The 14,533-nt window shown below is 35.4% G+C and overlaps 3 protein-coding genes and 1 long non-coding RNA gene across 4 annotated transcripts; 2 read left to right on the top strand and 2 right to left on the bottom strand.

The window, feature by feature from the left end:
* Nucleotides 1-2,618: 2,618 nt before the first annotated feature.
* LOC114729904 (uncharacterized) lies at nt 2,619-3,422 on the top strand. Its single transcript, XM_028916928.1, has one exon. The coding sequence runs from the start codon at nt 2,668-2,670 to the stop codon at nt 3,163-3,165; it is 498 nt and encodes a 165-aa protein (XP_028772761.1). The 5' UTR covers nt 2,619-2,667; the 3' UTR covers nt 3,166-3,422.
* A 5,396-nt stretch (nt 3,423-8,818) lies between these two features.
* Nucleotides 8,819-9,265, top strand: LOC114729905 (uncharacterized). The gene is made up of 3 exons (XR_003738789.1): nt 8,819-8,966; nt 9,074-9,137; nt 9,225-9,265. It is a non-coding gene; the product is annotated as an uncharacterized LOC114729905 (long non-coding RNA).
* A 291-nt stretch (nt 9,266-9,556) lies between these two features.
* On the bottom strand, nt 9,557-10,912 carry LOC114729903 (2-keto-3-deoxy-L-rhamnonate aldolase-like). The gene has a single exon (XM_028916927.1). The coding sequence runs from the start codon at nt 10,908-10,910 to the stop codon at nt 10,101-10,103; it is 810 nt and encodes a 269-aa protein (XP_028772760.1). The 5' UTR covers nt 10,911-10,912; the 3' UTR covers nt 9,557-10,100.
* Nucleotides 10,913-11,814: 902 nt separating this feature from the next.
* LOC114729896 (galactomannan galactosyltransferase 1-like) lies at nt 11,815-13,137 on the bottom strand. Its single transcript, XM_028916921.1, has one exon. It carries the CDS (start codon nt 13,135-13,137, stop codon nt 11,815-11,817), a length of 1,323 nt encoding a protein of 440 aa, XP_028772754.1.
* Nucleotides 13,138-14,533: the final 1,396 nt, after the last annotated feature.

Genomic DNA, 14,533 nt, shown 5'->3' with positions numbered 1-14,533 from the left:
AGAAAGAATGGTTTTTTGGTCTTTTAGGTTTGATTTGATAATTGCAATTTGAGACCTGGTCTCTCCAAGCAATTTCCTTTATTCAAGTGTCTATTTTGCTGTTTTGTTATTTTAAGGGTCTTCTATTGTGATTTTCCCAAACAGATTTGGTTGTCAATTCCAGCAAAAAAATGTGAAAAATGATAATTAATAATATACTCATTCAATCCTAAATATAAGACCCATTTTATAATATAATTTACATTATGAAATTAGTCTTATATTTAAAACCGGAGGGAGTAATAAATAATGATAACATAAAGAAAGGGAGGAGAGTCATAGCTTGACTGAGATAATAAAGGCGCACAATAATAAAGAAATGCGATGTTTTTTATTCATTTGCTTTCAGCAATACAAAATAAAAAAATTTCGTTGACCTGACTGGACAATGATATTTGAGGGGGGAAAACAAATAAACAAATAAATCCTCATTCATTTGCTTTCAACAGTGCATGATTTGCTCTAACTTCAGAATTAATCCCGCCAACCTTTTTTTTGCTCTTTACTTTTTCCTGAGTCGTTATTCATCTTATCTGCAGGCTTTGAGAATAAATGGAAAATTCAAAGATCAATTCAGCAGCATAGCAAGTCAATCTTGATTGGCCAGAGAGGGCAATTTAAAAAAAAAAAAAAAAACAGCAACGAGTCAGCCTTCAACTTGCAAAAATCACAAGGAGAACGATGAAATAAAATAAGTCCGGCCGAATTAAATTAAACATTACCCCTCTGTTTTTTTTCCCAATACAAATTAAGCACTATCTCATTAATTCTGACTTCAAATTCTAATAATTTTATATGGTGGTGGCACTTCCCCACTTTCTGGATTGTCATTATTTTTGTATTCTTACCCACTAAACTCTGATCCGCAGTTTGAAGCACAACAATATGGTTCTCTGCTCCTAAAATAGTACTTTTTTTCGAACGCGCGTTTCAGGCGTTAAATAGTTTAGTTCTGCTGTATTAATATATTTTTAAGCATAATCCTTTGACAAATTCCATACGTTCACCCAGCAGAGCACTCATTCAATATATATAATTTTATTTCTGACAAATTGTTTATTCAATTTTTTTGGTTTAATTTTTTAATTGATTTTTTTTTTGGGGCAAATGAGCCATTATTTTCAAACAGTTGGTATCATGGACTTCTCAAATAAGAATATTGTCCTGATCAAGTTAGTTAATACTTAACAACAATATAGGGCAATACTATTTAACTGGACCGGCGCTATTATCGTTCTTATGCTTCCCTTTGTTGCGACGCAATATGAAGCATCGGCTTGCTCTAATCATTGTGGGAAGCTTGTGATATTTAATTTTTTAAAAAAAAGTTTTGCCAGTAAATAAAAAAACCTTTATTCAGCATAATGTCTATAATTAATGTGTTTTAATTCAAACTTTTTCGTGTAAGTTCATTATGATAAAAATTTTTATATCCATAAAATACATTTAACAATTATTGAAATGGACATAAAAACTTAAGTTTTCTGGGTTGGTTTGTTTGTTTAATTGTATATATAGAGTGAGAGGCAACAATCTCTCTTCCAGTTTCATAAAACCATTTCTATAAGTTTGGTTTGGCTAACGAAAAATTCGGTTGTCAATTAATAAGATTTATGTGAAGAATAATGATTAAAATATATTATAAACTAAATGAATTAAAGGGAGGGGAGGAGCCTCATAGCTTGACTGAGATAATAACCGTACGTACTTGGCAAGCTGACAAGGTAAAGGAAAGTAGGATACTATTTTTTTTTTTTGTGGGGTGAATGAAGGTCAAAGAAGCTCTACCTATGTATATTACAAAGAAACATATCGAAAGATTTGTTTCTTAAAAATTTTAAGTTGAAAAGTCTTTAAATCTATACAATTTTAAAGACTCAACTTACCAATAAATTTTAATAGATTTATTATCATGTTTTTAAAAATTACTATAAATTTTGGAAATTTAATTATAAGTACCTTTCCTAATTTCTAAATAGCAAGTTTCTAAAATTTAGCAGTAAATTTCACCCTATATTTTTTTTAATTAATTAGAAACAATCTGTAAAATATTTTAGCTTTTTTTTTCCGGGAAAAAGAATCCAGCAGGCAACCATATAGGTATCCAAGTGCTAATGATACACAGTCAAGAGACAAAAATGATACTCCTCCGTTTCTTAATATATGACTCAATTGTTGAGTTGGTTTTGGTCTTAAATATAAGAGTCATTTCTCATATTTATCAATTTTCTCTAAATTACCCCTATGGATACTCCCTCAACTATAATCAAGTAGAAGAGGAAGATGAGGTATTAGAAAAGATGATTATGGTATTTTAGGAAAAACGTGTCATATTTCTTAAAATTAACTAACTTATCTAATTTCCTTAATCTAATCAAATTAGTTAAATGGGTTTTATATTAAGGATCAGAAGAGTAATAAAAAAATGAGAAGATTATTATCCACCCATCCATCAAATCAAACTTAATTATTAATTACCGGATTTTCATTTCAAGCATATATGAATCATCCCCCGGGGTCCAATCTTATCCCAGCTTAGCTTTCCTCCTTCCACCGTATGAGTAGATTATAAAAAGGAGATTTCTAGGTTTTAAAGCAAACAATCCTTTCAGTTACAGTATCATCATCATGGGGAACAAGAACAAGGCCATCAAAGAAAGGAAACTGAGTTGGTACATAAAAGCTCCGATCCGATTCCTCACCAGGGCTAGGGACTTGTACGTCAATGGCATGAACCGCCTCTCTCCTCACTTCAACTCCGTCGACACCGCCTTCGGCTGCCCCGCCGCCCATCCCTTGGTCCTCCCTCGTAGCTTCAGCGCCGGGCCTGCCACATCCTCACCTTCTTCTGATGATTATAGGGAGCTCCTGAGGGCTAATTCTGTGCCTTACCGCCATCGCGGTAGGCTCGATCTTTCAGTACCTCAGAAACAGACGCGGTCACCGTCGTCACAGGCGCCGGGTAAGGCGTCTAAGATGGCGGTGCCCCGGAGTCGCAGCGTGGCAATCGGAAGGATCAACGAAGATGAGCCGTGTGAATTTGAAGAAGACCTCAAGACAAAGCCTTCTGTTTATGCTAGAAGCAGAAGCTACTCCGTCCGCAGAAGTGCAAGAGTACGCTCTTAGCAGTAAATTATTCCAAGTAACGTAAGGATCTGATCATGAGAATTCTTAAAATTCTTGTTTAATTTGTATATCTGTATTTTTGTGAGAATTATTATGTTATTAATTAGCTTCTTGATTTCTGCTCTTCGGTTATCTCAACCGTATTTGTGCGAAATGTTGAAATTGTTGATTCCAGAGTGTGTGTGTGTGTGTGTGTGTGTGTGTGTGTAGTGTGTCGTGATTCATGAGAACTAGAACCAGATTGAGTAATTCATGAGTTTCCATTCGTGTGAGTTTGGCTGCGTACGTACATAACTTCTCTTATCGAAAAAATTTAGGTTGTCCTCATGACAAAAAAACTGAAATGCATATGGATAATAATATAAGACATGAAGAAAAATGATAGAATGGAACAACAAACATGTCAGTAATTCATTGCTATTCTGAACCTTTCACTTTGTACCTCTCCCAATTCCGTACGTGTTAAAAACTGCAACAGGATTTTCTGCAGTTGCTAGCTATCTTAGCTTAATTCCTCAACCTCTATGAAGAGGGAGATGTAAATTTATCATAATTAAATAACATAAAAATAAATCCCGATGATTATATCAGCTGGTTAGGACTATTCTAACTAAACTACCGGTCTCGAGTTTGAGATGTGGAAATGTAGCACTTGAAAGATGACTTGACTTAGGATACTGGGTGCTTATACCAAAAAAATAAATAAAAACAAGTTAAAAAATTTGATCCACTTTTTGTTATCTGATATTTTGAAATTTGAAATAAAAATGGATTGTTTAAATTTATTATTATTATTCAAATCTCATATATTCTCCATAAAAAGTAATCAAGGCATGGAAAAGGAGAAGCTATAAATATTATGGGTGCGGTTGTACAAATCCGATCTATAGTTATATGGTATTAATGATGTATATTTGACTTTATATTAGAAATTAAGAAAGCCATGTCTTGCTGCAGTTTTATATAGTGGGGTTTCAAACTTTCAATAATGGCGAACGAAACTAACGTGCATGCACTACTACTACTAATTGATAAGTTAAGGCTTTCACTTTAAAGCGCCAACTTGTAGGATGGAGAAAATGTTTGATTATTAAATTAAGTGAAACGACTGAAAATTGCGCAAATAAGAGTGTGTGGAGCAATATAATTTGCAGCTATAATGGTACTCATCAACCGCCATGACTCACGCCTATTGTGATGATTCATATTCATATTACTCTTCTGATCCCTAATATAGGACTTAATTGTTTAGTTAATTTTGGTTTTAAATATAAAAATTATTTCTCAAATTTATCAATTTTCTCTAAATTACCCCTCTAATACTCCCTCAACCATAATCAAGTAGAAGAGAGAGAGGCGGTATTAAAAAAGACTACCATGGTGTTTTAGAAAAAACATGTCACATTTTTTATAATTAACTAACTTATCTAACTTTTTTAATCTAATCAAACTAGTTAAATGGGTTTTATTTTAAGGATGAGAGGAGTAATAAATATAACTTGTTTCCTGAGGCAAGCAGCTTCCCTGACTTTCTTAATTGTTGGTAGACTTGCTGATACTTCGCAAGGTTGAGTAATCCATACTCAACTATCTTTTCCACTTCCCAAAAATAAATATCAACTCATGAAATAGCTGTTTATTATTTAAACCAATAATGTTTTTTAATTAACTCGTGATAAGATATAATATAAGGGCCATAAATATAGTTATGTTCGTCATGTTTTTAATTTCGTCAGAAGTTTGACAAACAAACAGGAATCATTCATATTCACGTGTGGGACCTATATATGTATGAATGTAAAATACTTTGGCTGGTCTTTGATGTAAGAACAAGAGAACTAATTTATAGATATTATACAAATTAGTTAAATTAATTATTTATAATAAATATGTGTTATTTTTTGAGATTTTTTTCTAATCATGTGTATTGTAATTATTCTTTAATGAAAACCGTTATGATATATAAAATTAACAAAAATGTTTTAGAAAAAAATTATCAATTTAAAATAGAAAATAAATTAATTAAAGTCTTATATTTTACGTCAAAATAAATTTTTTTGTTTGGCCTTTATATTTAGCGGTATGAATTGTTGACAAAGTTGATTGGAGCGGATAAGAACAAAGTCACGGTAATTTCATATATAATAGGACTTTTTCAACTATTGCCAACTATTCCCCCTTTTATTGTTAAAAGCTCATTTTGTTGAGCAGAGATTGATGGCATTTGATCAGTTAGCCTCAGCCCTGAATTCTCTTTTTTTTTTAAAAAACAGAGAGAGAGAAAAGTACAAAATGTTAAAAGAAAGTCAGAGGAAGGATTTATTCATTTCAATAACTAATATTTAATGTTACTGCCTTTTTTAATTTTTCAACCAAAACATAAATAAAACGTAATTATTATAATATGATCTTTTTATTTCATGAAATTTAAATTTGATAATTTGCTCTAAAAGAATTGAGTCCTGAAATATATGTATTCTAATTAATTTTTCTTCGACACATCATTTATATCTCCGTCACCTTTTCCTTTACTAGGAAAACCAAATATTAACTATGAGGAAAACCAAATACAACTATGCACACATGGTTGCGAAAAAATGCTTAACTATGAAAATTTTGAATTTTAATAATTTCATCCACAATATGAAAGGAGTTATTGGGCAGAAAAGTTGAACTGAAAATTCGCTCATATCATATTTTATAAAATATGGACAATAGAGTAAACTTTGATTTTAATATGTTGTATTATAAATTAAATGATATAAAAATATATTTTCACAAATTAATATCACAGAAGTGTAGTTTTTCTTTTAAATAAAAATATGTTGAAGCCAGTGTTAAAGTCTTCCATCAAGATTTCATTTTTTATATCAATTCAAATTAAATGGTTGAGCTTAGTTTCCAGTCCACAGTTTGTTGAAGAGCAAGCCCAAGGATTATATTTTTCAAAGAGTTCTATACAATTCTAAACGCCCGCCGCATTAAAGTCGTTTCTTCTAGTCTTCTAAACACATTAATAAAAGCCTTCAATGCTTTGATTTCAACTCGTTCTTCAACTGAATTGTTTTTATTTTCAACTTTCAAAGTAGAAATCTCACGCAAATCAGATGTAGAGTGTAGACCACAAAATATCGATTTTTTTACATATTTTTAATAAAAATGAGCAAGGGATTCGGTCCCCATGAATCTATATATAATATTTAAAAATATATACTTCCTCTGGTCCTGTATATAAGCTTCAAGTAACCAAATCACGTCTAACAAATTAGCAGCTAAAATTAATTAAAAATAATAAATATGTCAGAAATATATTTTTTTAAAAATTTGCTTTTATTTATTAAGAGAATAAATGAGAGAGGCAATAAATAAATAAAAATGATGAAAGAGAATATACGGGGTAATATTAATGAGAGAATAGGAATACTAAATACAATCAACTAAGGTTAAAATAAAGGGAAAAAAGTAATAAATGTTTAAACAAACTCAAAAATGAAGCTTATAATTTGGAAGCAGCCTCTTTTTTAAAAGTAAAGTTTATATATAGGACCGGAGGAAATATTTACTGGGAAAACTAAATCACTTTGTCTTGTATCCCCACTTCTCTCTCTGTTCTTCTGTTCCAGTTCTACTGCAAATCGTTGGTCAAATGGATTATAATTACTTGTTACTATATGTTTGTGGAAGATATTAATTATGATTGAGAAACGTGGAATTTGAAGCAAGCTGGCTTTGCATTGAATCGTACGTATAGCAAACTAAAGCACGAAAGTGCCTCTAGGATTTGACGTAAGTTCTTGGTTGATTACAAACCGGGTCCTGCCAGTGAAGATTTTGGCGTATAGGATAATGGAATATAAATATAAATGGAAGGTAAAACGTCTCAAAACTCTCGAGTCTCGAGTAATATCCAATTACTTAATTAATATTCTTACTAAAATTGTTTTCATTGACTATGTAATTGAGCAGCCTATCTAAGCTACAATAACGTAAAATTTACTTTACTAATTCCAATAAGAAAATATATGAGAGGATTCTCCTGTTGTCTGGATTTCGGCTCACAAATGGAAATTCAGAATTTTATAAAATGTCACAGAAATAGTGTGGTTAAAATCAGTCTCACTGTATTCTTCCTATTTTTTCTTGATTAACTAGTGTGGGTACTTTAGAACATTTCTCCGTCTATATACAGAGGTGGGATAAAATCTGAGTTGTGTAAGAAGTAAACCAACAACCACGGCAACAATAATAGAGTAACAGTAGTACCATCTCTTATTTTACTTTAATTTCATAAATTATGTAGATGATATGATTTATATCTTCATATTTCTCATTGTATTGAAGCTGAACTGAACAATAACAATCGATGCTACATCCTCGACAGGGCTAGAATACAGCTCGATATAATAATAACCATGCACAAATTGTCATTTAATTGTACCAAAAAATTGTCATTTATTTATTTTTCTAAGTATAGGTATCCTTCAATTGGATGTAATTCTATTCGAGACACTATTATGAATGTTTTTTTTAGCCAAAATTCGAACCTTGATTTTTTACGTAGTGAGAAACGTATTTGTTTTTTAGTTAGACCCAATTCTTGGTCGTGCTCCGATTTTTACACTGGTTTTTACTCATCTTTGTACAAAGAGGGCCTTAGCCCAGAATTATAAAATCGAACTAATACTTCAGACTACAATATGAGTGGGCTAGGCTTAAAAGTTAGAACCCATATAAAACAACTTGATCCATTAGGCCCTTGGACTAATCCGGTTAACCCATATTATTCTCTCTCTCTCTCTATAGAAAACTTTGACTGACTTACCATTTATTATTTTTTTTTTCAATGAACTATTAAGATTTGTTTAGTGTTTATCACTTCATACTTTCAGATGGAAGAAGATTTGGAGCACTTGTAGATTATTTTTTCGCTTTCGTTATGTCGCCCTTTATTATTAGTTTTTTTTCCCCTGACCCCTTATTATTAGTTTTTTCAATAGTTATGTTAGCTTTTTTAAACGTTACTTGATGTTATATAATACATACGGATCTCTTTTAATATTTTTCAAATTATGGAAAAATTCTCCTAGCAAATTATAGGGTTCATAATCATGCCTGCATGGGATGCATATTAAATGGATAACCTATTAAGATTGTAGAACTATAAAAGATGTTTTAAAAAAAAAAAAAAACATTGGGTGGCTAGCCTGCTACCTCATCTCGGTTTGACATAGGCTACCCGTTAGATTTGCTGAAAATCATTGTTATTTTTCAGTCAAAATTTAAAAAACAAAACAAATTTTACCCTAGTACAATGGGATGTTTTACAGCAGGTAAATGGAAACTATAGAAGTAGGTAAAATAGACTAAAAAAATGGAAACTATTATACTTGCCCTGGTGATAAAATAATTTTATGCAAATAAAATAGAATAAAAAAAAAATCTATATATATATATATATATATGTGTCTTCCCTGTTCCCACGCACACAGACGTTTATACTCTTTTTTTTTTTTTTTTGGTCAACACAGACGTTTATACTCATATGCCTTCAATCTCGATTGATTCCTCGAAGTTTAATTCTTTCTGAGGTTCACTGCTTCAGTTCAAGTACCAAGACAAAAGAAGACCCAGAAGGCGTTTCCGTATTGAAGCCAAATCAGCAGCACTACTGTCTCAAGTTCTCAATTTTGGTCGTTCGTTTGGCTTTCATGAACCGGGAAGAGAGAAAACGCAGGTTCAATGAGGCCATCGTTGACATGCTCTTTCCACCTCCGCCTAAAGATGAATCGCCTCCATCCCCAGTACTATGTTTCTCTCACTTCCCCTCTTCCTTTCTTTTCTTTTCTTTTCTTTCACTTTTTTCCTGCATTCGTTTTGATGGTAAATGTAATAGTGTCGTCATCTTTAGCCAGAGGAAGAGTCGAATCCTGTGCAGGCTTCGATCGAAGGTTTTGGTTCTGATGCTCTTCCAGGTTCGAACCCATATAATTTGTTTCAACTGTAACTAGCACTCGCAAACAGTAACCAAACTTCTCTTTTTATGGAATTATGACTTGTAGATACTTTGGATGTTTATGAGAATGCATCTACAAGTACCGAGGAACAACAGGAATCTGACTTGCCAAAGCTAACCAGGGCTCAACGGAAGAAAATCCGTAACAGGAAGCTCAAGGAAGAAGCCCTCCGTCGCGGAAAACTAATCGGGCCGTTGTTACCCACCGATCAGCACGCGGATCACCCTCCAGCTGTTCGATCAAATGCCTCTGAGAGTCAGGAAAATTGTGGACCAGACAAGCCAGGTCAGAATCATTTGTGCACTTCTCGTTGTGTTCTCCATGAAATTAACAGCTCGATATTATTGGGACGTTTATTATCACATGACTTGGTTTAGGCCCTCAAACCTCGAAGAAAGTAAATCAGCGAAGGAAAGCAAAAAGAATGGCGAAGGTGAAGCAAAACTCCTCTAATGCTGAAAATCTCAATCAACACTCCGCTTCAGAACCTTCTGTTGACCTGAAGGAAGACCATTAGCTTCTGATTTCGAAGGATGATGACTCTTCTGTTGAATTTTGCCGTTGTAAACGGGAAGTACTTGACCAGTGCAGTAAATATTACTTATCTGAGATGTTAGCTTATGTGGTTTGAATTCGTGAGAAAAATGCTTCAGAGTTGCATTGTAATTTGTTACTTATTAGAGGATCTTACGGAGCAACAGAAACCTGGTAACTGATGTGAGTACTGTAATATTAAACGGAAGGAATTTCAATTTTGACGATAAGATTTAGACTTTCAAAGTACAAACACATGAGCAGCTACGAAATAAATCAGCTTGTTATTGTTTGACACAACAGATACAACTACAATTTTGCAGAAACATCAAGTTAATTTATTTCTCTACTGTTACAACCTACAGGAAGATCCAAATTGATATCCATTCATTTTGCTGACTTGAACTTCTTGATGTCCTCAAGGCAGGCGTTTTTGAAGAGGATTACATCCACATTAACACGGATCAAGCGATACCCACGATTCTGATATTGTTCACGTCCATCACCTGCGGCTCCAAACCTCCCCAAGAAAGGCCCAACTCCGTCTTTGCCTTCAAGGCCTAAAACTGTCTTTTCCACTTCGTCGATCATCTTCTTCACCCTCTCATTCTTGGGGTTCGTCAAGCAACCTATGCTGGCGCTCAGGTCAAGCGGGCCCACCATTATCATGTCCACACCGTCCACGCTCGCAATGTCTTTCACGTTCTTGACGCCCGCCTCTGATTCTATCTGACAAATAATCAGCAACTCCTTATCGGATTGGTCCGGGTAATTCGGATCGAGCCCGTATCTCGACGCTCTGGCGATGGATCCGGCCACTCGAACTCCGGCCGGTGGATATCGGCAATACGACACCGCCTTTGTGGCTGATTCAGGGTCATCAATCATGGGGAAAATGATACCCTGTGCGCCGAGGTCGATGGCCTTCCTGACCCAAACGGGGGAGTTCTCGGGAACGCGGAAGATGGCGGGAGTTTGGGTGGCGGCGAGTGCGTGGATACAGGGGAGGGCATCTGAGATTCCGCCGGGGCCGTGCTCCATATCGATGAGGACAAAGTCGTAACCGACGTAGCCTAAGATCTCTGCGACTGTCGGGGAGAAGCTGAGGAGAGATACCCCATAGAGGACCTCGCCGTTTTGGACTCGGAACTTGAGAGTTTTCGTGGTGATGATGCTGCCATTGTTCATGTTCTCCATTACCAGTATAGAAGGGTTGGTGAGTGCAGGATGACCGAAGAGCTAGCTCATAACGGAAACGATTGTGGAAGAAAGCTAATTGAACAAGTCATTTTAACGGTAGAAGAGACAGATAACTCATTGGACGCATTATACTGTAGCATGGAGGCAGTCCTGTGACAAAGCACAGTTGCGGCTATTTGGCTTTGGGAAGTGGGAACGTCATTTTTCATTCTCCAAAGTTTTTGTCTGTTCCATCAACTTCACTTTCATACTGAATCATGGTCGAAGAAACGCAAATCAGGAGTGCAACTCTTTTTTTTTTTTTTTTTCCGGCGTAGTACATTTTAAACTTCAGCTATCAGAAAAAGTTATAACAAATTTATTGTTTTTCTTACAAAATTTATTTGTCGAAATGTCATTTATTAAAAATTAGTTTTTGTAACGAGATATATAAAACAATTGAATATCAGAACATCATAGAAGCATATCATGATATTGCTATACATCTAAAATGCACAGAGAGCCATTCCAAGTGGTCAGGATAGAGAAGGGAAAGACATAACATAAACTTTTTTCTTGGGGTCCACATAAAAAAAAAAAAAAAGGTACAATATTGTGAACGAAAAGCAAGCCTAACTGGAAAGCTATCCAGGACTATTGGCAATTTGGCATGCATAACCTCAACAAACGAATCGGTTCCCGTTTTCCGCTTCTATTGCCCGGATCTTGATATGTGGCTCCCGCGCCCTGTTGGCCCAAATCAAACCCGCATGAGACACTCATTGGCCCAATATGGCCTAAAAATTGTAAAACTACCAGAAAACATAACACGCCCTAGCTGAACAATGCTCTGGCTTTATTTTTTTAATAGAGCATATAAAATTAATTAAATAAAAAAATAAATAATGACCTGAAGGATATGTCAGGCAGGGTAATCGAAAGGGATAGGAGAAACGGAGTTATCCAGTAGATCCGGGTGTACGTAACCATAATTACGCAGCACCTGATTATCCGCAAAATTGAGAGCCTTCTTCATTCCATTCCAACAAGAGTCACCTGAATACATCTCATTGTGGTTTCCATTGCAAGGTTGGCAGCCGGTGAAGTGTGTTATGAACGGCCTCCTCCAACTCGCCTCCTCCTTCTTCAGGTACTTCTCCCTCGTCTCACTGTAATTCTCACTCACCATCTCTGCATGTCTCCTCCTTAGCCTCTTATCTTCTCTATCCACCTCATTGTATCTCTCCGTTATATTCTCATATGTCCCCACTAGATCCTCCCAGTAACCCGAGAACGCGTACTCTGTTTCTAAGTAAATCTTGTTCCCCCATTTCTCTTTCTCTTCCACGATCAAGTAAGCCAGCCCCGCCTGATCATCCGACTCCGGGTAATTCTTGTCCTTAAAGGTGTTTTTCTGTATTTCTCCCCACTTTTTGTACTCCGGTGACTGTGGGCCCATGTTTGCCCACTCTTCCATGAAGTCCAACGACCACTGGCAGTTTCTGATCAGGAACACGCCGGCGTTCAGGCCCATCGAGCTTTTGTCCTCGTGTACCAGGCGAGGCCACCCTTGAAGCATGAGGTTGTGGTTTTTGTAACGATGCAGTGGGAGCTTGAAATCCATGTCTGTGAACATGGCGTCAGAGTCGATCCACCAGATCCACTCGACCTCCGGATGGGCCATCATCGCCGCTTTTATCATCGGATACTTCGACCAGTATGTTTGCATATTTGGATGAAGCAGCACGTTGTTGTAGAAGATGTTGTAGCCGTGGAGACGGCAGTAATCCACTTTGTTCTTGAAGAACCCGAGAAGCAGGTGATCGCCGATCGGATTCTGACAAGGAAACGGCTGAGATCCCGTCACCATGAGGATCCGCTTTCGCGCTCCTGGGATGAACGACGGATGACGTAACAGCCACTCTTTGCGCTTCTCGTCCCAGTTCTTCATCGGTTTATCTAGTGTGTAACCCATTTCAGGGTCATCGTAAAAGGTTTTCTCCGGCGGGTCGTGTCGGAGATCAGGACCATGCGTACCAGCACCACAGATAAGAGCGCCGTCGGGACCTTTGAGGGATTTCAGTCTAGTGGTGACGGACTGAAAGTTGGGGGTCTTGGGAGGAAATGGGGCTATGAACGACCAGAAACCCCAAACCACGAAAACAGCAGCAAGCACACCTCCGAAGAAGACACAACCATCGGAGAACCATACGGAGGATTTGTTTCTAGAATTCGACCTGGCCATGATGGGCTAATTGTAGAATAGGAGGGCTCCGGAGATGCCATTTTATAGTAAAGGAGACGGCGGTGGCTTAAAGCACTTACCAGCTGGCTTTTGGTTTTAGCCCACTTAATTACCTGGTTGGCGGGTCTGATATATAGCCGGGTAGCGTCTCGTCGTGGAAACGATTTAGCTTGCGTTGCGTGAACCATATTTGGGAGTGTCTCTGCTAAAGTATAAATTAGCAGAGGTCGTCAATGGTGGAAAAAGAGTAGAAAATTCCAAACTCCATCCCTGAAATTAAGTACAAAGTGGTGGATTCAAACGTGTAGGAGCTGGAGACGAAAGCTATTTATATTGTGATGCGCATTGTCGTCTACATAATACTAGAGGGAGGTAACTGGTAAAGTGTTTGCATGGTTTCTGCACTTATGTTTACGTGTACAGTATAGAAAATATAGTTCATGTTTAGGCACGTGGTATGTAAACGACAGTTCGCACCGCCAATTCCCTTTCTTTCCAATTCATCTTCATTACCCAGTTCACATGATACTCATCCTACCCCTAATATAATATAATATAGTACCTAATTGAGTTAATTTTGGTTTTAAATATAAAGATTTATTTCTTATATTTATCAGGTTTTCTTAAATTACCTCCATGGATACTCTATCAATCATAATCAAGTAGTAAAAAGAGGGAAAATATTAAGAAAGATGATCATGGTGTTTTAGAAAAAAAAAAATGTCATATTTTTTATAATTAGCTAATTTACTTAACTTCTTTAATATAATCAAATTAGTTAAATAAATATTATATTACGGAACGGAGGAGTCCCACAGAAATGAGAATAACTGATTTCAATGCTCACCATTATCATGCACACTGCTGTGTGAAATCTATACTATTTAGATACAATTTTAAGGGTATAAATTTAAAACTTTTAACTAATAATTTTTAAATAAAAAATTATTTTTAAGAAAACGGACAGTTAAAAGATCATATTTATTTTGGATTATCTACATAATAAATGAAAACATTTTTAAAAACAAAATATAAACAATTAAATCTCAACCCATAATATTAAATTTGAATGGTTGAGATTTGATAAGTATCATGGTGCTCATTACTTTGATAAACACCGAAACTAGTTTTGAAATGAGATGATATGTATTTTGATGTTAGCAATAATAATGTTTACGTATTATATGTGACTTGTATGCTTAAATTCACTGGATTATATACATATGTGTGTCTCTAGTGCCTTGGAAATGACTTCCTTTTTTCAATGTGAAATATGGTAGCTTCTTCAAATATAAAACTTATTTAACTTTTCTCTTAGATTAAATCAATTCGATTACTAGATCGAACACGGGAGTGGATGCATAAAGTATAATAATTTCCCTTTATAATAAATCTG

Source organism: Neltuma alba, unplaced genomic scaffold, assembly GCF_004799145.2.
Source record: "Neltuma alba isolate B1F8T4 unplaced genomic scaffold, ASM479914v2 tig00012694_pilon, whole genome shotgun sequence".
NCBI lineage: Eukaryota > Viridiplantae > Streptophyta > Magnoliopsida > Fabales > Fabaceae > Neltuma > Neltuma alba.
The sequence above is the reverse complement of the archived record's forward strand: the minus strand, read 5'-3'. Positions and strand labels throughout refer to the sequence as shown.

Excerpts from the sequence above, each read along its gene's own strand:
- LOC114729896 (XM_028916921.1), bottom strand. The coding sequence starts at position 13,137 with ATGGCCAGGTCGAATTCTAGAAACAAATCCTCCGTATGGTTCTCCGAT.
- LOC114729904 (XM_028916928.1), top strand. The coding sequence starts at position 2,668 with ATGGGGAACAAGAACAAGGCCATCAAAGAAAGGAAACTGAGTTGGTAC.
- LOC114729903 (XM_028916927.1), bottom strand. The coding sequence starts at position 10,910 with ATGGAGAACATGAACAATGGCAGCATCATCACCACGAAAACTCTCAAG.